The 25,781-nt window shown below is 36.2% G+C and overlaps 1 protein-coding gene across 1 annotated transcript in view; it reads right to left on the reverse strand.

Annotated features, from left to right (window-relative positions):
* Positions 1–4,787: 4,787 nt before the first annotated feature.
* The window catches only part of Klhl1 (kelch-like family member 1), a 444,521-nt gene continuing 423,527 nt past the window's right edge, over positions 4,788–25,781 (reverse strand). Inside the window, exons 10-11 of the mRNA NM_001394673.2 lie at positions 11,904–12,075; positions 4,788–5,917 (exon numbers count right to left, since the gene is read on the reverse strand). Of these exons, the coding sequence (NP_001381602.1) occupies positions 5,858–5,917; positions 11,904–12,075 (232 nt within the window). The 3' untranslated portion in view covers positions 4,788–5,857. The remainder of the gene's footprint in view (positions 5,918–11,903; positions 12,076–25,781) is intronic.

Below are 25,781 nucleotides of genomic sequence, written 5' to 3' on the forward strand. Positions count from 1 at the left end.
TGTTGCTGTTGATTTGGTTTTAAGAATCTTATTGATCCACATGTCCACATTATGGTTTCATTCAACAGTAAGTTTCTCTGTAGGTATATCATCTCCATAGACAGTCACAGTGGAAATTAAGGCTGTGATACTAGTATTTAAAGGGACACAAACAGCGTTCCTTCAACAGTAGTACAGGACTCAACTTTGAAGAAAAAATATTCTACTAGCCGAAGTAGAGACGATATTATTATACCCACAACTTACAATGGTTTAGAAGTTGCACACATTATTGATTGAAAGTTATTCTTCAATAAAATGAGACCAAAGGACCCTTACTTTACACCACTTGATAAAGAAATATTCATATGATGATTAGCTTTGACTGTGTGTGTGTAACGATTTCTACCTTGGCTAATCTTTAACTCTTAGAGATGCTATCTCTCTCTACATACAAATATTATCTAGAGTATAGTATATATTCCTAATGTACAAATATTTTGTTTGCATTTTAATCATATGATAAAATACCATAATCAAAACAACTTGGGGATGAAAGGGTTTATTTCACGTACACTTGCACGTTGTAGATCTTGAAGCTGATGCTGACACCGTGGTGGAGTGCTACTTATTGGCATGGTTACCACTAACCCAGGACATTAACTCGGAGTAGCACCCCCCATAGTAGGCTGTCCTCTTACAGATATCACTAATTATTAAAATGCCCTATGTTCTTCCCCATAACCTGATAATATGGAGACATTTTCTCTATTGAGTGTTTCCTATCAGATGGCTCCAGCTTTTTCAGTTGGCATAGAACTAGAGAGGATTCCCTATATAAATTATAAAGTGTACCAAGAATTGGCTTTAAAAAAATAGTTGTCCATTGTCTTTGTATATTATAGGACTTATCAATTAAAAATACTCCAAAAAATGAAAATGTATTTTCTGTGCTAAATTACTATTTAATTCTTTGAACTTTTTGGATAATGGAAAAGATTGATTTATTCTGAGTAGCTAACTTTATAACATTGACTAGTTAATTTTTTTTAAGTATTTACATACAGAAGTACAATGTGTTACAAAAAATATAAAATATTCAGTCAAATTTATTGTTCTGGTATATCCTCATATGAAAACAATTTATACATACCAAAATGAGGAATTGTCATTGGGGGCTGACTCTGCATGCCTACTTCACATATTATCATTAACAGAAATTAGCTTTAACATTGTGCAACTAAGGATTATTTAATAGAAAATTAATATTCTTGGTTTTTATGCAACAGTGAAAACTATTTCAGCCAAGTATAATACATTATTGATAGCAGCATTTGCGGTAAGCAAAAAACTTAATAAACTATTCTCAGGATGACAATAATATTGAGAAAGCGTATTCTTTTGCTTAGAAATTAGTTTAGTTTTTATAGGAAGTTAAACTCATTTGTCACATATAGTAATGGGAAGTTAAGCAGATGTTTGACTGCAAAGAATATTGATTCTTTAACCAGAAAAGGAGTCATACATAATACACTAGGTACAGAGAAAAGATTAATACAAATATAATTATTGATTTTATAGTCTCAATTCATTGAATTCCCTGTAATTTAACAAAAAGCTACAGATAATACCAGTTCAAAAATTAATAACGGCTGTGTTAAGAATCTTGATAATGCAAAATTAAATATCAGTTTATTTCATTTTATCTTATCACAATACTTCATGTAATTGGTGAGTATGTATTCCAAGCTATCCACTGTTGTTTCTGTGTAGTAAATCAGATAGACAAATCTATTGTATACTTGATCCATTCTGGGAAATATTTGGAGTCAATAAATAGTTGGTGAAAATTACACACAAATTCAAAGCCTCTATTTGCAAAATAGTTCATAATTAGAGGATTCAACTCCTTACTAACTCTCCTTACTAACTTCACAGAGATCCTGTAAAGAACACAGTTTATGCATTTAATATTCAGTGCATTTTTTCCTTTTTTGGCAATAAAGGTGTGTGAGATCTATCATGTGTAAGGGAAAGTGATTACAGGAACATGGATTTGTTTTTTCCATCAGATTTTTCTGTCTTGCCAGGGATTCAGGATCAACAAACAAGGACAATAGACTGAAATCTCTGAAATCATTAACTACAATATTTTTTTTCTCCTCTTAGTTGGCCTCTCAGTCATTTTGATCATTGTAACTTAAAAGATAACCAATAACACTTGCCTAAAACTATGTATGAATACTGGTAAAGAAAGTCTGCAATGAAAATGTTTCAATAAAAAGCAGTTAAATATAGTTTTAAATCAAATGGCTTATGGAGAACATTACAAACATGACCTGCCTAGGTTTGGGGATAAACCTAACTCGGGCAATCAAGAAATGACAGATCTGTGTAGAGAAAGGCTGGGATTGGGTAGACCTTGCATTGTGTTGGAGAAGCAAGTATATGATGTAAAAACAGCACTTTATCATAGAGCATTGGGTGAGGAATTGGGTAATACAGCCAGCTGACTGAACAAATGTATATGCCATATAATGACAGCCAATGAACTGAGTTACCTAATCTTGATAGAGTTGTCTCTGTAGAGGTTCAATCACCGCATGAGCTACCTTGCAGGAGGAGACTGTGGTTGATACTTTCTGAAAACATTCTCATCTTTACTTGGACAGGAAAATGCCTTGCCATTCTCCTAGGACTGAGCTGTGCAGGCCTTACCATTTCCATGAGTCTGAGGCACTGGGGTTCTTGACAATGTCATCATGTTCATGTAATGAATACTCATTCATACAAGAGTAAAACAATTGAATTTCTGGGTGTTTTAAAACACATTTGTTTATTTACTTTTCTATACACTTTTTATTTTACTTTTTAATACTGTGAAATTTATTTGTTTATTGCTATCTAGGGGCCCTTCCCCTTCTCAGAATAAAAAAAGGGGGAGGTGCGAGAGAGGCTTGGTTTTTACACATTTAAATGAGCCTATTTTGTTCACATAATTTTATCTCTAAAATATAATGAACCAATGATATATTATTTCCATGACTTTTTTTCTTTCTAATTTTTTATGTTGGGGATTATAATTACATCTCTCCCTTTCCTTTCCTCCCTACAAACTCTTCCAAATAACCACCCACCCACCTACTACCCTCTCTCCAGGTGGCCGCCTCTTATATTCACACCTTCCCTCCTTCACCCCCATCCCCTCTTCCTTTGGGAGGGTAAAAACACCCCACTCCAGGAAGCCCCTTACCCTGGCATATCAAGTCTCTGTAGGGCTAGACACATTCTCTCCCACTCAAGCCACAAAGGGCAGCCTAGTTAGGGGACCAGATTTCATAGACAGGGAAAAGCTTTAGGAACAGCTCCAGTTCCAGTTGTTGGATTACTCACATGAAGACCAAACTCCACATCTGCTAAATATGGCTACAGGCCTAGGTCCTGACCCTGTACACTATTTGGTGGGTAGTCCAGTCTCTGACTGGCCTCAAGTGTACATGTTAGTTGAATCAGTTGGTCTTCTATGGAGTTCCCATCCCCTTCTGGGTTTTCAGTCCTTTCCCCAACTCTTTTGTAAGAGTCCCTGAGTTCCAACCAATGTTTGGCTGTGGGTTTCTGCATCTGTTTCAATCAGCTGATGGGGTCAGGCTCTCAGAGGACAGATATACTAGGCTCCTCTCTGCCAGCATAAAAGAGTATCATTAACAGTGTCAAGGATTGGTGCTTGCCCATGAAATGGGTCTCAAGTTGGATCAGTTACAGCTTGGCCATTCCCTTAATCTCTGTTCCATCCCCTATTCTTGCATTTATAGTAAACAATTTCTGAGGGTGTGTTGGTGTTCCTCTAGCCCCAATGGGGCTAATGCCTGGTTACAGAAGGTGGCCTCTTCAGGTTTAATGTCCCCACTGCTGTGTGTCTTAGCCAAGGCCAACCCCATTGATTACTAGGATCCCTCTTTATATCAGATGTTAGTCACTTCCTCATGGTGCCCCCACCTCTATGTGGGTCAAATACCTCATTGTTAATCCAGATACACTAAATCTAAAAGAACAGTAAGTGTAGAATAGCTGTGAACTCACTGGTACAGGAGACAGCTTCTTGAATAAAACACCAATGGCTCAGGATTTAAAATCAATAGTTTATAAATGGAACCTCATAAAACTGAAAAGCTTCTGTAAGGCAAAAGACACTATCAGTAAGACAAAATGGCAGCCTACATATTACGGAAAGATCTTCACTAATGCTACCTGTGACAGAGGGCTAATAACCAAAGATATATATATCACCAATGCAAATAAAGTAATTATAAATGGGGTACAGAGTTTAACAGACTATTCTAAGCCGAGATTTCTGAAGATTCTCCTACTCTATTTCATAACTGGATGTAGAACTGCTGAGATTACAGATTCAAAATAGCACATCTGGTTTTGAATAGGTCCTGGAAATCTGATCTCAGGCCCTCATCCTTGCATTGCAAGTTCTTTACCTACTAAGTCATTAGATGGGTTTCTACTCCTTGTGAACACATAATGCATGGTGACCATTCAAAAGTAGTGGACTTGTATCAGAGAAAATAAGAGAGAAAAGGAAACTCACAAATTGAAAGAAATTGTTAGTAAATTGTATGCACATACATACACATGAAGAAATGCACACAAACACATGCACACAAACACATGCATACATACATACAATGTATACAGACATATACCTACACACATACACATACACACACATATCCAATAAAGTCAATACCCTCACCAATTTTTCACCTTCTCTAAAAATTAAATGAAACAAGATACACTTATAAAAGCAAATGCTTTATCATTTATTAACTATATTCATAATTTACATGGACATATATTAATGATGTTACATAATGTTTTGCTTTGAAACAGTTACAAACAGTTGGTTTAAAATAATGTGCATATCAATGATAGATGTTTGAAAATGGGAAATGAGAATCTGTAGTCAGTCATCCTTCTAGCTGTTATCATAACCATCTCAATTTAATGAGTTGGAAAATTTTGTCTCAAAATTCTAAATTTTGTTTTAAAGCACAAAGTTCTAAGGGATTTCGGCATGCAGTGGGTATATTAATGTTCAGAATAACTAGTATCCATGCTTATACTGAACTCTGCATGAGGCAAATGCCCATAGCTGTAGTGACTCTTTGGCTCAGGGTATTGACAACGCAAAGCGATGTGGCAAGCTTTATGAAAAGTCCTTTTTGTTTGCCAGCTCCAGACTGATGACACAGTTGTAATAAAATCCAATTATCATATTGGATACAATATGCAGCCGTGATTAGCAGGGCAGTTTGTTTTCTGAATGCAGGAGACAGTCATTTGTCTCTCTAATTGTTTTCATAGCTGAGAGAAACGAGGAAGAAGCAAATTTGTTTCAACAATACATTCTTCTTGGTATTATCACATTCAATTAGAAAAACATAAAATCATTCAGATTTTGTGAGATGAAATATTATAATTCCTACTTTTGGCAGCCTGTTGGGTTATCATCACAGATTATAAGAACAAGTGAGTGAGTGGTCAGTCATTAACTAACTATCTATATCACAAATATGTGTCCTTTTGATAAACCAGCCTTTGGTAACTCTAGTTATGGTGTGCTACAATGAAAAACCTTAGCAATAACCATTCCTGAACTAATTAACAATTGGCCAGATGTTGTGTCTGATGTTCTCTTTTCTTCTATAATTCTGTTTGATCTTTTACTGCTTTTGGCACCAGCAGATAAATCCATAAAAAGCCTGTTCCTGAGAAGTTCTTGTCTCAGGAAGTTCTTTCTCATTCTTACCACATGATATAAAACAACTACAGTAGCAAAGAAAATCCCTCCAAACATTACATAAGTCAGTCAAGGTTGCTTGATGACGACCACACAGGCACCTGCTCTCCCAATATTCAGAGAAGCCATCTGTTAGAAAAGATGAAACAGGAGACATAGGTTACTGTCATTGAACTGTACATAAGTGATAGTATATTTTAAAATCATATACATAAAAATCATGAATAAATATGCTTATATTATGCCACTACATCCACAGAGAGTACAATACAATAAAATTACTGAAAAGTCTACTCTAAAAAGGCAATTACTTTTATATTAAGATGATAAAATATGCAATCACTTGAAACTTTCTAACAAAAGAAGTAAGGTTTGAGTGGAATGAATTTAAAATGGAAAAGTTTCCAATAACTTTTTTATGCACACATCTGTAATGTTTCATTATAGTAGTTATAATAGTACAATCACTTCGAAGTTATTTTCACAGTTACTATATGCAATTAAAAGTGTTATTTATTCATTCCAGGCCCAGACAATTCACAAAGATATCCTTATGAATAGTTCATAATTACAGAATTGCCATACTACTTATTAATGTGATCATGGAGAGTTTCCAAATATAAAATTTGAATATAAAAATTGTCAGACACATATCAAAATATTTCACAATATTTTTAATCAAATGTATTTTTGAGATAATCTATATAGATTTACAATTAGGATATGTTTTTGTATTTGGTTTTCTGAGAATATCAAGTATATAGGAAATGATAGTACATCACTTCAAATTAGAAAGTAATAAAATGCTAAAGTTAAATTAATTAACAATTGAACATCTTCATATATCTACATAAAATTATTTACTGAGAAAGGTCAATTTAGAGCTTTTAAATATGGAAATGAAACCCTTAGTCTACTAATGTATTTATTACTGCTCATCATCCCCTATTTAAAAATTCATATATTTTCTTTTATCCTTTTACTTAATAAATTATTGGCAAAAACAAATTTAATGTAGTATTAGTTTTCCTAAAGGACAATTGACTAAAATGTGAAGAGGAAGGGGATATACTTCAATAACCTACTTTGCTAATGAAGAACACTTAATAAATTTTATTAAGTCACTTCGATATCATCCTATGTATGTTTATCTTTATCTTATCCATATGACCAATAAGTGAGTTGGGCATCAAGGGACACTTCAAGTCCCACATGAGAAAGGGCAAGTGAAAAGACTGACTACCTTTCATCATCTCTATATTTTCAAGTGTCATCTAATGTCATTGTCATAGAAGGCATTTTTCAAAATACGAGGAAACTGGGGCAGATTCCACTATTTGTACATGAGCTTCCAAAAGAAAGAAACTATTGATGATGGGTCAAAATGGAAAGAAAAAAGAAACTGAATGAGAAAATGAGAACAGTTGAACATATATTTTAAAAATCCTCCCCAATGCTCTGTGACACATATTTAGTATGTGAAGTGCTGTGCACTAGGCTATAAATACTTTGAGGAATTGGGAGGAGAATGGTGCAGGGGGGAAGAGGGCATGGGGCGGGGATCACATGTAGGGAGAAGCCCTGAGGTGGGATCTCTAGGATGTGCTAGAAACTCAGAACAGGGAGGCTCCAGGGAGTCTATGGGGGTCACCCTAGCTGAGACTCCTAGCAGAGTTGGAGATATAAATCCTGACGTGGCCACCTCTTGTCACTAGACAGGAATCTCAGTTGGAGGAATAAGGACATCAGTCCACCCACAAAACATTTGACTTAAAATGTTTCCTACCTACAAGATGTACAGGGATAAAGATGGTGCTGAGAATGACTGGGCCAACTTGAAACCCATTCCAGCAGGCAAGAACCAAACCCTGACACAATTAATGATACTCTATTTTGCTTGAAGACAGTAGCACAACTGTTCTCTGAGAAGCTCTACTCATCAGTGATTAGAAACAGATGCCAAACATTACATGGAGGTGGGGGAATTTTTGTGGAAGAGTCAGTGAATTACTGAAGGACCCTAAGGAGATAGGGACTACACAAGAAGACCAACAGAGGCAACTAACCTGGAACCTTGTGGGTTCCCAAGGACTGAACCACCAACCAAAAGAGCTGGCATGTGCTCAACCTAGGCTCACTGTAAATATGCGGCACATGTACAGATTGGTCTTCATATGGGTACCACAACAATTGTAGGAGGGGTTGTGCCTACCTGTGGATCTTGTCCCTCTAACTGGACTGACTTGTCATCCATCAAAGAGAGAGGATGCCCCTAATCCTGCATAACTTGATTTGTCAGGGCTGGTTGATGCAGAGAAGAAAGGGAGGAGTGATGGGAGAGGGGCTGGGTAAGTGGTGGGACTAGGAGGCAGTCTGCTATTGGGACACAACATAAATACATTGATGAAAGAAAAATAGACTCTATCCAGCTCTTCAAGGAACATAGGGGGCACCTGGACCTTCAGGGTGATCATCAAGGCCCCTAAATATCCCTAACCAGTTCAGTTCCTTCAGCCTTCCTATTTTTCACTTTGTGTTATGAATTTATCTTGCATAATATTTTGTTTCTCTCCAAACTTGCATTCTCTTAATTACCTTTAAATCTTACTAATCCAATAATTTCAATACAATTCTTATGCGTTGTTATTGACTAAAATCCTTGATTATGCATTCGTTTAAAGTCAGGGATCTTTAGGATGGCTTCGGACCACATGCAATATTTATCTGCCCGCACCTAATGCTTTCAATTTTATTTCTTGTTTAGTGTAATTTGTCATGAGACATTCCTCCAGCTCTTACATATGCTAATTTCTAAAAGCCAAAGCATCCCCAAATATTTATCTGTTTAACTCACTACCTCTATTTTAGGCCACATTTAACATTTCATTTACAGCAGAAAGCATTTTCTCTTTACTTCATGTCAGATATGTGGTGGCAGTATTGACTATTTCCTTACCAAATATTTTAGCATTCTTCTTTAAGCATTGCATAATTATGACACAAAATCATTAAACATATAAAAGAAATACATTTTTATTTAAACTAATTTGTTTAATACATTTTAAAATATTTCCCCATGGTCTATCCCTCAAGAATTACAAATTTTAGCATGGAGATCTGAAATTATTGGTTACTGCGTCACTTAGTATACCCAAGTGAAGGTACAGATGTGGTAATTGGTTTTCTTGTTAATCTTTAACAACGTTATATAATTCCAAATAAATTTAATTCAGGCAAAAGAGAATAATGATATCCTTTGATTAATTTATGTGACAAATATTTCCATATCTCCTACAGCATAAATATCACCGCTGAATTTCTGAGGATTACAAATGTACACAGCAGAGCGGCAGTGTGAGGGTCTCCTGGAAGTACAAAAGCTAATGCAATTCTACCTAGGTGAGAGAAATATGAGTTTATTTTTGCTTTCTGAAATTTTTCTCTAACCAGTGGAAATGTTGAACTAAAAGTTAAATGGCAGAGTAAGATTCATTGGTACATACATGTGCATATATGAGTATAACTTTCTCATGAAAGAAATGAAAGCATATTTATGACAACTGTTCTAGTATTATGATCCTATGTAACCTACAATGTTTTTATAAGTATATGCATTTGTGGATTTTTTTCAGGGACTTTGCTTTTTGTTATTCTAATAATAGCCATCTGTGGGGTAAGCCAAAAGGTTTCCATGTACTTTAGTATGTAAATGGATTAATAATTAGCTACTCTACTTGAGGGAGAAAGGTCTGGTGGCATCATGTGATGATTTCTGAAGCAGACCCAGGAGAAGACCTATGCTGTTTGGAGAAAGTTTAAGAAGAGCTCAAGAGATAGTGACGGGATGCTTGCATCGCTAGCAGTGCAGGGTGTTGTTGGTCTCTGGCTTCACCGAGCTTCCTGTCAATGAGAGAGGGAGAGAACTTCTCTTGGCTCTCTAGCTGGTTTTGGTTGCTTCAGGTGACTCCTGTAATTAAGCAGACGCCTGGCTTTTCTTCAGGATTATGCTGCCCTGCTGATTAGTGCTTTGTGACACTCTTTGAACAAGACTGTTGGTATCTTGACACTGCTGAACTAGACTGCTGGTATCCTAACAATGGAGATTGGAATCGCCCCAAAGAACTAGTCCTAAACAGGTCCACATCCCCTTGTCCCATTTACCATCCTCCCTACTTTGAATGGTGGGCTGAAAAGTGGGGTTGGAAGTATTCATAGCCTTACTAAAATAGGTTTTGAAAATTCTAAGCCTGCATTTATTGAACAGAGATATGTTGGAACATTGTCAAATTATATATATATATATATATATATATATAGTTTATGTTTATGTTTCTAGGAGTTCTGTGTCTTAATAGTCCCCCAGTAGCCTTAAATGTCTAAGAGATGAAAATTCATAATTCATATTATATGAATTCATTCATATAATTCATTCATAAGACATAATTCATATTATTATGAATTCAATTTTAGTTGAATCCTGAGCACAATGATACTATATGATAAATAATTAATGAAGATATCACATTACATCATTTATGTATCTCTAAATTCCATTTATTTATTTAAGGTTGATTTGTGTTAGTACTATGTCTAAAATTCACACCCCTGAATGGGTACTAATTCCTAACAAATAAACAGAACTTAGTTTACACAATATCTCCTGTGGAAATAGTAGGGATTTAGGAATGTGAAACATCCAACCATCCTGCAGGATTTTCATGAAATAATATTAAAAAATCATTCCTGTTTTCTCTTGTAACTGATGCCCTTTGGGTAAAGAATTCTCTTGCAATTGAAGCAAATAGTGAAAAGTCAAAGAACTTAGTTCTAATAGTACTCTCCCTCACCACCAGTAATTTACCTTTCTTTTCATAATGCAGGCAAATATATGTAATTTTATTGAACTCTAGAGGGTTCTGCTGGGGACAGAATTATTCACAATGCAGATATTTTGCCCTGACAATTGCATTTAGATATTTGTCCACATGAGTGAGGCGATTAAGGCAGAGTCATCTTTAAAGTTGGATCAACTACAATGGCTGTATGTACAAAGATGCGACTATTTTTAATATAAACTTACTTATTTCCTCAGACACAACTTTCACTATTTTATGACTGAAATCAAATTATTAAGGCATATAAATTGCATCTACTGCATATTTCAAAAAAATAAAGGTTGCTCAAAATTAGAAACATTATTTATTAAAAGAATGTCTTACTGTTAGCTTTCTAATTAGGCAAAGGGTAGAAAAATAAAAGAAAAGTATATAACAATTGAATTCAAAGGAACACACTTAACAATCTTTCTACTCCCTCTATTGCAAACAAGGCCATGGCAGTTACCAGGTTCAAGGTGTTGTTCAGTTTCAATCACTGTCCCTGTACTTATCTGGCTTTCTACTTGACTCATTTATTCTGGAGTTTTTAATGTAGAATGGGATCATTCTATTCTGATCCTAATTACAGTGCATACTCAAAAGATAATTTTCACTCAAGATGAGCCAATCATCTATCTTCATCTGGCAGGGCAATGGAGCTTTCTTTCTGATGAACAACGCCTTATTTGGATCCCTTTTCCATTTACCTTTAAAACCAAGTGAGGGTGCATATATTATTCATTTTATACACAATGTGAGATTATTACTAAGTGCTTTTTACACTTTACCAAGTGGACAGTCTGAACTTAGGGCAGTAATGCACAGGCGAAAATGACTGGCAGTAAGGGCATATTCTGCAACCTCCATCCTTTTGCTACCAGAAATTTAGAAATCAAATACTCTTTTATGGATTTGTGTACAAATATAATATACTTTCAGTTTTACTTTAGAACATGCAAATCTATTGGAGATCCTTGGAGTGACTAATTTTAAGGTGTCCTTGAAAAAATTATATATTTTAGTAACATCAGTTTATTTTTGTAAATGTATATATATATGATATATGAAAAAAATATTTATTTTTCAAATACCCCCTCTCTCTGTGGCCTATGACTTATGACAAAAATCAGCCACTTTGGTAAAGAATAGATTGAAATTTCCAAAAGCAAATGTTCACAAGATGTAGCTTAAATAAACTCTGTTTTACTTTCAGGAACTTATTTCCATATCAATCTTACCTGTGTCCACTCATTAGTTTGTGGATCATAGGACTCCATGGTATTGAGGTATGTTTGTCCATCATAGCCACCAACAGCATATAATCTGTCACCAAGGAGACAAACACCAACAGCATCTCTAGGCATACTCAAAGGAGCCACCATGGTCCATGTGTCTGTTTTTGGATCATACCTAAAATTCAAGGACAATGAAATGCAAATTCTAATCATATTCAAGTTTTTAAATGAATGATAGACTTTAACAGTAAGATATGAAACATAAAATTTAGAAGTTTGGCTCTGTAGATCAATAGTTTTGACAGACAAATGTTCTAAAATTATTATCAAAGACATTAGTCATTGTGAAATCTAAGGGACTTAAAAACTATACCTGGAACCTTAAATTGATAAAGATACATTTGAGAAAAATGAATGGCATGACTTAATTTTCAAGATGAATAGAAACAAAAGTCACTATTTCACACAGGAATTGAAGGTTTTGAACAAGATTATAGCAGAGTCCTATTATAAAGAGACAGAATGAATGACTTGAAAGCTGGGAGGGCCTGGATTTGAACACTCCGAAGATGTAACCCTCTTTGAAATGGTAATACAAATCTACTCTAAGTATTCCAGAAAAGAAATAAATTTTTCGTTCTGGAATTCTGTAGGTAAACTTGATGCAGTGAAACATACCTGCTATCTGAGTATTTGAAAAGAGGAGGCAAGAAGATCAGGAGTCAAGAGTCAGCTTCATCAATATACTGAGTTCAAGACCAGCCTGGGAAGCACACATGAAATGCTTTTCTGAAAAGAAAATCAAAACTTGTGGAAACATTAAAAAGCAAATAGAATGGTTATTATGATAATGCTAAAATTTAGCAATGATGTGTACAATGGCAGATGAAGAGTTTCGAGCCAGGTAAGCCTACTTATTTAAGTAATGGCACCAACAAACACTTCATTGTGAAAAAATGAAAATAAAAAAAGTACCAAACACGACATATGTGAATGTATGATGTCTTTTATCTATACATAATATTTGGAGTGGTATACATTTGTATATTATCTTATGGAATCCATGTTATTTCATTTAAAAAGAAACATTACATCACTTCTTTGCCTTTAATCTAAGATTTCTGACTGAAATTTCAAGCTAAAAGTTAATAAGCCTAAAAGGAAAAGAATAAAAATTATGACCAAAGAAAAATGCTTTCTTTTAAAAAAACAAAATATGTATTTCTTCTTCCATGACTTATTTGGCCACTAGAAAATTCAATCAAAAGACTCCTGAAATAAAGCAGGAAACTAACTGTTCATCAGAATATTAAAATAAAGTGGTCAATAAATATGTGGGGTTTATTTATAAAGAATATCATTTTAATCAAAATATTACATGCTTTGTATAGCTAAAGTTGGAGATTTTTCTTTCAATTACTGACTCCATGACTGACAAAATTTAATCCTTTTCTTTGGCTGTTAAGCCCACAGTAATTTGATTGACAGCCCGAAAGTAGTTAATGCAAAGTCATCCCAAACACTGACAAGCACACAGATCCACAATATAATTACAATCACATACTTCATTCAATCAGAGTCTAGCATTCCAAAACATCCTATAATGGGGAACGAACTATATAGAGGAGGTGCAGCAAATACCACCCATATGCAAATAATACATTTCAGAAGGCAGAATATGCATTTAGGTACCTAGAGAGATATTTAAAATACACGACAAAAAGAGTGACATAACAAAAGAAACAGAAGAAATAAAACAAACAAAAATCATCAGATCCTACTACAAAAACCTATACTCAACCAAACTGGAAAATCTGGATGAAATGGAAATTTTTCTAGACAAATAACAGAGACCAAAGTTAAATCAGTATCTGATAAACAATCTATACAGTCCCATTATTCCTAAAGAAACAAAAGCAGTCATTAAATGTTTCCAACCAACAAAAGCCCAGGATCAGATGGGTTTAGTGCAGAATTCTATCAAACCTTCATAGAAAACCAAATATCGACCCTGTCCAAAATATTCCACAAAATAAAAACGGAAGGAACACTACCCAATTCCTTCTATGAAGCCATGATTAAACTTACACCTAAACCACACAAAGACCCAAGAAAGAAAGAGAACTTCAGACCAATTTCCCTTATGAGTATTGATGCAAAAATACTCAATAAAATTCTTGGAAACCAAATCCAAAAACACATCAAAACAATCATCCATCATGATCAAGTAGGCTTCATCCCAGGGATGCAGGGATGGTCCATCGATGTAATCCACTATGTAAACAAAGTCAAAGGGAAAAAAAAAACACAAATGATCATTTCATTAGATGCTGAGAAAGCATTTGACAAAATTCAACACCACTTCATGGTAAAAGTCTTGGAAAAAACAGGAATTCAAGGCCCATACCTAAACATAGTAAAAGCCATACACAGCAAACCAGTAGCCAACATTAAACTAAATGGAGAGAGACTTAATTAAAGCAACCCCACTAAAATCAGGGACTAGATAAGGTTGCCCACTCTCTCTCTACTTATTCAATATAGTACTCAAAGTCCTGGCCAGAGCACAATCAGACAACAAAAGGAAGTCAAAGGCATACAAATTGGAAAGGAAGAAGTCAAATATCACTATTTGCAGATGATGATAGTATAATTAATTGATCCCTAATATTCCATGAGAAAATGACTAAACTTGATAAACAACTTCAGGAAGTGACTGGATATAAAATTAACTCAAGCCAATCACTAGTCTTCCTTGACTCAAAGGATAAACAGACCGAGAAAGAAATTAGGGAAAAGACACCCTTCACATTAGTCACAAATATGAAATACCTCAGAGTGATTCTAACTAAGCAAGTGAAAGATCTGTGTGAACAGAAAATCAAGTTTTTGATGAACAAAATTGAAGAAGATCTCAGAAGCTGGAAGGATCACCCATGCTCATGAATGGAAGGATTAATACTGTAAAAATGGACACCTTGTCAAAAGCAATCTATAGATTCAATGCAATTCCCATAAAAATTCCAACTCAGTCCTTCATAGAGTTAGAAAGATCAATTTGCAAATTCATTTGGAATAACAAAAACATAGGATAACTAAAACTATCCTCAACAAAAAAAACATCTTCTGGGGCAATCACCATTCCTGACCTCAAGCTGTATTACAGAGTAATTGTGATAAAAATTGTATGATATTTGTACAGAGAGGGGCAGGTAGATAAATGGAATAGAATTGAAGACCCAAAAATGAACCCACACACCTATGGTCTCTTGATCTTTGACAAAGGAGGTAAAACCATTCATGGGGTAAAAGATAGCATTTTTAATAAATGGTGCTAGTAGAACTGGAGGTCAGCACGTAGAAGAATGCAAATCAATCCATTCTTATTGCCCTGTACAAAGCTTAAGTCCAAGTGGATCAAGGACCTCCAAATAAAACAAGATGAATCCAAACTATTAGAAGAACAAGTGGAGAAGAGCCTTGAACATATGGGGACTGGGCAGGGGAAAAGGACTGAAGCCCTGAAAGCCAGTAGAAAGAATGCAAACAGGCAACCTCAGGAGGTAGGAGGTTGGAAGGACCTTGCAGGATGTACCAGAGACCTGGGAGGTGAGAAATTCTCAGGACTCAAAGGGAGAAGACCCTAGATGAAACGCCTTACTATGAGGTGAGGGAACTTGTAGAGTCGACTTCCATCAGAAAGACAGAGGATCAGAGTGAGGGATGGGGTTGCTTTCTCACAATCAAAATCTGACACATAACTGTTCATGTCTGAAAGAACTTAAGGATGAGAAACAGACAGGATCCTGCAGCAAAGAAGGTACAGCAACAGGTCCAAAGTGGGATCTAGCTCAAGGGAACTTCAAGGCCTTACACTTTTACTTAGGTTATGGAGCACCCATAGAAAGGGATCTAAAATGACTGCCCTCCAAAGGACCCAACAAGCAGATGAAAGTCAGAAGCAGATTATTTCCATCCAACCAATGGAAAGAAGCTTCTGACCCCTCTGGTTGAAATAGGGAAAAACTGGAGGACGCTGAGGAGGAGGGTGACCCTGTAGGAGGACCAGCAATCTCAATTAACCTGGACCCCTGAAAACTCTGAGACACTGAACCACCAATGAGGAAACATACACCTGCTGATATGAAGCCCCCAACATATACACAAAAGAGGACTGCCGGGTCTATATTCAGTCAGAGAAGATGGCCCTCCTGTCAAGAGAATGGAGGCCCCAGGAAGTTTATAGTTCTAGAGGGGTGGGGATGTGGAGTTTGGGACATCCTCATGGAGACGGGGGAGCAGGTATGGGATGAGGAAGAGTGGGAGGATGGACAAGTAGGGGAATAAAATCTGGAGTGTAAAAAATGAATGAATAAAAAGAAGGAATATAAGAAAATAGAGACAGGTAATTAATATTTCTGAGTTAAAATAAGTTAGATTCTATGAGTGTCTTGCAGCTTAGAATCCTACTCAGAAATCTCTTTACAGAGGCTTCGTAAATTTTTCTAACATTCTATGCATTTTAATGATTTCATTTTCTTGAGAATTTCCTAAAGATTTTAGCTTCATATCAAATTATTTATTTACAGTGTGAGAAATGTGGATGGATCTGTGTTTAATCTTCTACATATGAATACACAGTTTTACCAACACCATTAAGAGAACAAACAATGTTTCCCCAAAATATAATTTCATGCCTTTGTGAAAAATTTTAGTTGGCCATAGGCTTATTTGTTTATTTATGAATCCTGTATGATATACCACTAGTCAACATATCTATTTATTATGATAATTTCAGGCTGTTTTTATGACTTCACTCAGTATAATTTTAGACCGGTATTGTGAAATATCCAGTTTAGGGGTGCTTTAGCCACTGTAAGAAATGAAAATACAGATATTAAAATGTTTCTACACAGCAAAAGAAACATTCATCAGAGAAAACTGACAGGAGACAATGAGAGAAAATATTTGCTCACCGTATCTTAGAGAATGGTGTGCTACCAAGAATATATAACTTTAAATATCCACATGCCAAAAGACTATACATGGACTGACCCAGGGCTCCAACTGCATATGTAGCAGAGGATGGCCTTGTTGGGGCACCAGTGGAAGGGGCAGCCCATGGTCCTGCCAAGGTTGGACCCTCAGTGCAGGGGAATATGGGGGGGTGGTAAGGGGGATGGATGAGGGGAATATTCTTATGGGGATGGGGGTTATGGACAAGAAACCGGGAAAGGGAATAACATTTGAAATGTAAGTAAAGAAATATATCTAATAAAAAGTAAAAAGAAAATATAAACATGTAACAAATAAAACAGCCAAAAAATGAAAAAAAATGGTTAAGGAAATGGACAATTATAAGAAGAAATCTGTCAAATCAATGCTACGCCACCAAATTCCAATACAGTTCTCTGCTTTGATATCCTATATAAGAGCAGATGTCTGTGAGCAAGAAGACAAATGATGGCAAGGAAAAGCATAAACGTCGACCCTTATCCATCACTGCTAGACTGTAAATGAGTGCAATCAATGAATAAATTCAAGAACACCATTCTCTCTACTAGATAGGGCTATTTTGAGTAGAAGGTAACATTTCATATACATACATGTATATGTAAATAAATGCTATTTCTCAATTTCTGAAATCCTAATTATATTTAACTGAATGCATTACAATTAAAATCAACTAAAAGTACACTAGACCATTAGTTTCTTTTAACTTGAGGCATGCAGCCTATATCACAGATATGTAGGAAATGACCACACACTCAGAAATACCCAGACCTGTAAGACTTCTCACGTTCACGGTTCTACAAGGATTTTTCTCTATTCAGAACTGTTCAGAATTTTATCTTTGCCTGGAGGCATAAGAAGTTATTCTCCAAGTGGAATTTTTTTTTGATACTGATGGTTTCAGATGTATAAAAATTATTTTAACATTTACTATAAATTATATATCCGTATTGTTACTTTTAAAAAAAAAAAGCTAATTTTCAGTATTTTGAAACTGTGTTTGACTGTTTATTAAAACAATAAACATGAAAAAAAGAAATAAAATGTGACATAGGTTTGTTTTTGCCTTTGGTCTGTCTACCTCTACTGCATGTTACCTGGGTTTTCCTAGTCCGAGTGTGAGCTCTGTGGCAGAGTCTCTATTAAACTTTACAGCCCTCAGGCAAGAGAAGCAGCCATACATAGTGGATAAAATTGGCTGTAAATGAAAACCAGCTAAAGGCATGTAACAGTCACATAATATGAGTTCGTTTCCCTTTGAAAATCCACACAAGACTTTTGCGGCAGCATTAAATCTTTAAGCTTCATTGTCATTCCCACGCTTTAAGGATATAGTTTGCATTAAAGATATTTAGAGGAAATTTGTTTTTTTTCATTTTTTACATTCATTTATTTTTATTTACTTTTACATTCCAGATTTTATTCCCCTCCCGGTCTATCCACTGACCGTTCCACATCCCATACCTCTTGCTTGCTTCCCTGTCTCCGTAAGGATGGCCCCATCCCACCCACCCCAGCAGACCTCTAAACTCCCTGGGGCCTCCAGTCTCTTAAAGGCTAGGTGCGTATTCTATTTGTTTTACATATAAAACTATTATCATCTAGAAATCAGATAGTCTGTTGACTCACATTTCAAAACAATATTTAGATGAGAAATGTAAATACACAACTGTTTTGCAGCCAAGAAAAGAAAGTGAGAAAGAAAAATCAAGGTACAGGAAAAGTAGCAAGAATTGATGTTGATTTCTCTCCCTAGAAACCTGCTGGCTGTACCAGCCATGGAAGCAGGTATAATGGGACAATCCTTCCCATCCTTCTGTTTCCATTCCTTCAACTTATCCTCAGCCTTGTAGCAGAGGACATTCAAGGGTGTTGTCTTCCCTCCCTCCCTCTCTCCCTCCCTCCCTCCACTCAAAAGGGACTCCAGAGATTTAAGTAGCAGACACAGATTAATCCCTCCTATGGAACTGCTCCGCTGCTAATGTTCTAGCCCATGCTCATTCCCAAGCATCAGCACTCAATATTTAGAAACAGATTCTAGCTTGAACTCACAGGGCCCCCTGAAAAGCAACCCCTATAAGTCATCTTACAGCAACCACATATTCATAATATCCAGAAATGTCAACGAAATCCACAGGATGAAAACAAACCCAAAAAAGAAAGGACCTAATATTTAGAATGAAAATTACCTCAGAGCCAGATGCCTGGTTGTTAGTGAGACAAAATAATTAAAAGAGCAAGAAAAATATGTCTTCACCAGAGCCCAGGAACCATATTATTCTACGCTCCGAGAGATGCAATAGAGCCAAATCACAAGGCTAGGAATTCAAATGGAGGGCTGGAGGGATGGCTCAGTGGTTAAGAGCACTGACTGCTCTCCCAAAGGTCCTGAGTTCAAAACCCAGCCACCACATGGTGTCTCACAACCATCTGTAATGAGATCTGATGCCCTCTTCTGGGGTGTCTGAAGACAGCTACAGTGTACTTACATATAATAAATCAAAAAAAAAAAAAGAATTCAAATGGAGTACTACTCAACTATTAAAAACAATGACTTCATGAAATTCTTAGGCAAATGGATAAAACTAGAAAATATCATCCTGGGTGAGGTAACCCAATCACAAAAGAACACAAATGGTATGCAATCACAGATAAGTGGATATTAGCCTAAAAGCTTAGAATACTCAAGACACAATTCACAGACCACATGAAGCTCAAGAAGAAGGAAAACCAAAACATGTATGTGTCAGTCCTTCTTAGAAGTGGCAACAAAATATTCAAGGGAGGAAATACAGGGGAAAACAGTGTAGCAGAGACTGAAGGAAAGGGCATTCAGAGACTGTCCCACCTGGGGATCCATCCAATGAAGCCACCAAACCCAGTCTCTATTGCTGATGCCAAGAAGTGCTTGCTGACAGAAGCTTGATATGGATGTCTCCTGAGAGACTCTGCCAGAGCCTTACTGATAGAGATTAAGATGCTTGAAGCTAACCATCAGAGTGAACACAGGGGCCCCAATGGAGGAGGTAGCAAAAGGACTCAAGGAGCTTAAGGGGTTGCAACTCCATAGGAAGAACAATATCAACCAACCAGAGCTCCAAGGGATTAAACATCAACCAAAGAGTACACATGAGGGAACTTATGGCAGTCGCTTATATAGCAGAGGATGGCATTGTCTGACATCAATAGGAGGGGAAGTCCTTGGTCCTGTGAGGCTCATTTCCCTAGTGTCAGGAATGCCAGCGTGTTGAGGTGGGAGGGGTGGCTGGGAAGGGGAGCATCCTCACAGAAGCAGGGGGTGAGAATACAGGAGAGGGTGGAAACTGGGAAAGTGGATAACATTTGAAATGTAAATACATAAACTATGCAATAAAATATAAAACAGAAAAATCCATAATATCCAACAAATTAAGCCAAATAAATATTTGGTAGTAAGGTTTAAATAAAACAAAAAGCAAAAGGAAATTGATACCCTAGCCAAAGATTATGGTGCATCTTCCAAAATTTTAGCACAAACCACCTAGTAAATCTGGGACTTATTGTAAAAAATAATCTATAATAATATGAAAAGACAAAGTAGAAGAAACCTAGGTCAAAGTCACAGAAATTATTTTTTTAAAAATATCATAGAAAAATTCCTACCCTAAAGAAAGTACAAACATACAGAAAACAAAATAGACTAAATCAAAAAAGAAATTCTTTATGACATATAATAATCAAAACACTGAACATACAAACCAAAAATATTTTATTAAATCCAAGAAACATACCTTACTTAACATCATCTTTGAATAAAAGGATAACAAATGATATTTCGAGCAAATATAGCTAAGAAAGAAGCTGATGTGACCATTTTAATACCTGACAAGATAGACATTGATCTAAACTAATCAGAAAAGATAGAGAAGGACAATATATACTCATCAAAAGAAAAGTTCACCAGGAGAACTTTGCAATTTACAACGTCTATGCACTTTAAAAATGGGCATCTGTATTCACAGAAGAAACACCACCAGAGTTTAAATCACATATCCCCACACACATACTGATAATTCGAAAGTTCAAATCCCAACTCTAACCAAAGGACATGTAGTCCAGACAAAAACAAAAGAAAAAATGATGACGCTAACAGCCGTGATAAACCAAAAGGGCCTAATATTCAAAAACATTTCACCCAAACACAAAAGAATATACATTCTTCTCAGCAACTCATGGAATGCTCTCCAAAATTGAACAGGTGCTTGGATACAAAGCAAGTCTCAGGAGGCAGAGGAAATTTACAAGGAGTAATTCAAAGTATCTTCATTTGCAAATTATGTGTATATATATATAAATATTCAATTACAATATACTTACTTCTAACTTGAAGTCTTTATATATCCATGTGATTAAATGGATATGTATATATATATTATATGTGATATGTATATATCATATGTATACATATATGTATTTATGCATATATTATATATGTATGTGTACATATATTATTCATGTGTATCTATTGTATATGTATTTATATATTGTATCTATGTATCTATGTATGTGTGTATGTATGTCTCTGTGTGTGTGTGTGTGTGTGTGTATGTGTGTGACTCTAAAAAATATGTTGGGATACTCCTAAATTGATAAGTATTTCAACAAAGTACTTAGATATAAAATTTAGCAACAAAATTCAAGTAGCCTATATGCAATGAAAAATAGATTGAACAAGAAATCAGGGAAACAAAACAATAGCCTCATGTTATATAAAATATCATAGAGTAACTCTAATCAAACAACTGAATTTTATAAGGCTCTGAAAACAAGAAAGGAAATTAAAGAAGAAATCAGAAGATGGGAAAATATCCCATGCTCATAATGAGATCTAAATGGAATCATCAAATAAATTATAATTGAATGTTTTTTTTAACTTTACTAAGATTAGCAAGTGCTACTTTAAAATAAATTTAGATGTTTTCTTTTCTTATTCCCATCTTTATTAAATTGGGTATTTCTTATTTACATGATGTTTTCTAATATATGTATATATATATTATGTTGATGTTATATAACAAGACAATCCAATGATGAAAATATTACTAGCTGATATCTCATAGACTGTATTGAGGCATATTCCTACCAGTAGCATAATAAAATTATCATTTGCTATACAAGTCCATCATTGCGTGCAATATTATTTTGTTATGATGGTTTTTGCCCTTGGAGTAAATGAGTGGATGTACCACCACTTTACTTTGTTTTCAATCTTAACTATTATGTGTTATAACATTTTAACGTAAGTCTGCAACATTATTTATTCTTTAAAATGCCTGATTTGAATCTCAGGCTAGGTTAGAACTCATAAGTGTTATAATTTTTTAACGTAAGCCCTCAACATTATTTATTCTTTAAAATGCCTGCTGTGAATCTCAGGCTAGATTAGAACGCAAAAACTTGAGTAAATCTCAAGTTGGCTTCACAATCATCGCAAATATTCTCCCTTACCTATCTAAGTACTGCTGTTACAAACATCTACAAGTGTATTTACAGTTAGATAATACTTAACAATATTATCATTTTGTGACGGTCACAAAGTGCTTGAAAGCAGATAAGATAGCTTCTCCCAACAAAGAAATGAATTCATTTTTTGATGTCAGAGCTGAGGTCTTTTCATATATATATATATATATATATATATATATATATATATATATATATATATATATATATATATATATATATATGAAACATAGCATGCTGTTCTCGCCTGCCACTCAACAGAACTGTACTTTAAAAGAGTCAAACAAATAAATGAGCAGGAAACAAAAATTAGGTAGATAAATTTCAAAGATACTTTGTTACCCTGTCTTTCCTAGACTTTTGATTAAAGGTATCTCCTGAATGCCACAAAGACATGTCCCCCTCTTTCTAAGCCAGGTTTGAAAATATCTAATAACATGTACACAGTACTAATAATTGTATAAAAAGAAATTTATTGCATCTGTTTTTATCTTTTTTTTTCTTTTTTTCGGAGCTGGGGACCGAACCCAGGGCCTAGCGCTTGCTAGGCAAACGCTCTACCACTGAGCTAAATCCCCAATCCCTATCTTTATTAACTTGAGTTTTCTTATTTGCATTTCGATTATTATTCCCCTTCCCGGGAATCCCCCAACCCCTCCCCCTCCCCTTCTATATGGGCTTCCCCTCCCCTATTGCATATGTTTTTAAAAGAGGGGTCCTAAGTACATTCTCATAAAAGCTGTATACACACACACACACACACACACACACACACACACACACACACACATATATATATATATGTATATATATATATATGCCTAAGAAAATTTAAACACATATTTCCAACAGAACAACAAAAGCTATTAAAGTATGGCAAAAAAATACCATAACAAAATTCTATCTTTTCTATGTTATACTCATAAAGATGGCTCCAGCATCAAGATAGAAAGAAGGGGCAAAATAATAGGAACAGAGAAATACAAGGGAAAGAGAAGTGTTGACTAATATCATTCCTGAGTTAAAATAATGAAACTATACTATTTGCAAAACAACTTTGTTATAAACATAATATTTAAAGTATTTTGATAGTATGACCATTTGGTAAAGCAATATTATCAGTTTTTATACTAGTGTGGTCCTCCATTTTGGAGGCTTTCCATGGAGATCTCTGGTCCAGCTAGGTGCATGGGTTCAGGTGTACGGGAGAGAACTCAGGAAGGGAGGGGCAATGGCTTTCTGCCATCTCCACTTCTGGTGTTGCTCTGCCTTCATTTTCAGTGGGCAGATCCAGCAGGGGCCTGACTAGCCAGTGAGGGGTTCAGGAGAGCTTCCACTGGCAATTAAAGGAGAGTAGAACACTTTCCTCAGTGGTGGTGTTACAGCTCTTATGACAGAAGCTCTCAGACGATGTAACGATTCTTGCACACCTTTAAGCCTTCTGAACACTATTCTTAAATACTGTGTTTGGATGAGTCAGAGTCTGACATCAGGTACTTTCTTGCTGTTCTCAGACACACCAGAAAAGGGCGTCAGATCCCATCACAGAGGGTTGTGAGCCACCATGTGGTTGCTGGGAATTGAACTCAGGACCTCTGGAAGAGCAGTCAGTGCTCTTAACCACTGAGCCATCTCTCCGGCCCCATCAGGTACTTCCTAATGGTTTGGCCTGAGATCTTGGGAAGACCTCATCTACTTATTTGGGGATGTGGTCCTGCTTCTATGTGACTGATCTGTCTTCAGCCTATGTGGCTTGTGGTCACAGCCTCATCTGTGGAGGAGGGGCTTGGGGTGTTGCCCTACATGACTGATCTGTCTCAAACCTCTCTACAGGGGGTTGTGGGGGCTGCAGCTACGTGAGAGGGGTCTAATCTCCTGGGAGACTGGGAATGCTCCTGCCATCCATTTTAGGGTCCCTGGGGATTTGAACTAACTCGATTAGGAATCAGGGTGCCTTTCACAGACTGCCACCCAACACACCAGGAAAGCTAATTTTATCCCAAGTCATCACTGGATTTTGATCAAGTATAAAATGCTGGGCATGATAATTCCTTCTAGTGAGCAGGTCTTGGATTCAATTGGAAAGTGGTTAGTAACCCCATAAAATGTGTGTCATTACTGCAGGACTAGGCACTCTTCATAGAATGTCAGTAAGTGAAGGGTGGCATTGTGCATGACCATGAGTGTCTTTTTTTTTTTTTATTATTATTAACTTGAGTATTTCTTATATACATTTCGAGTGTTATTCCCTTTCCCAGTTTCCGGGCAAACATCCCCCTCCCCCCTCCCCTTTCTTAAAGTTGTTCCCCTCCCCACCCTCCCCCCATTGTCCCCCTCCCCCCAACAGTCTAGTTCACTGGGGGTTCAGTCTTAGCAGGACCCAGGGCTTCCCCTTCCACTGGTGCTCTTACTAGGATATTCATTGCTACCTATGAGGTCAGAGTCCAGGGTCAGTCCATGTATAGTCTTTAGGTAGTGGCTTAGTCCCTGGAAGCTCTGGTTGCTTGGCATTGTTGTACTTTTGGGGTCTCGAGCCCCTTCAAGCTCTTCCAGTTCTTTCTCTGATTCCTTCAACGGGGGACCTATTCTCAGTTCAGTGGTTTGCTGCTGGCATTCGCCTCTATATTTGCTGTATTCTGGCTGTGTCTCTCAGGAGCGATCTACATCCGGCTCCTGTCGGTCTGCACTTCTTCGCTTCATCCATCTTGTCCAATTGGGTGGCTGTATATGTATGGGCCACCTGTGGGGCAGGCTCTGAATGGGTGTTCCTTCAGTCTCTGTTTTAATCTTTGCCTCTCCCTTCCCAGCCAAGGGTATTCTTTTTCCTCATTTAAAGAAGGAGTGAAGCATTCACATTTTGATCATCCGTCTTGAGTTTCGTTTGTTCTAGGGATCTAGGGTAATTCAAGCATTTGGGCTAATAGCCACTTATCAATGAGTGCATACCATGTATGTCTTTCTGTGATTGGGTTAGCTCACTCAGGATGATATTTTCCAGTTCCAACCATTTGCCTACGGATTTCATAAACTCGTTGTTTTTGATAGCTGAGTAATAATATTCCATTGTGTAGATGTACCACATTTTCTGTATCCATTCCTCTGTTGAAGGGCATCTGGGTTCTTTCCATTTTCTGGCTATTATAAATAAGGCTGCGATGAACATAGTGGAGCACGTGTCTCTTTTATATGTTGAGGCATCTTTTGGGTATATGCCCAAGAGAGGTATAGCTGGATCCTCAGGCAGTTCAATGTCCAATTTTCTGAGGAACCTCCAGACTGATTTCCAGAATGGTTTTACCAGTCTGCAATCCCACCAACAATGGAGGAGTGTTCCTCTTTCTCCACATCCTCGCCAGCATCTGCTGT

This window comes from Rattus norvegicus, chromosome 15 (genome assembly GCF_036323735.1).
Source record: "Rattus norvegicus strain BN/NHsdMcwi chromosome 15, GRCr8, whole genome shotgun sequence".
Taxonomy (NCBI): Eukaryota; Metazoa; Chordata; class Mammalia; order Rodentia; family Muridae; genus Rattus; species Rattus norvegicus.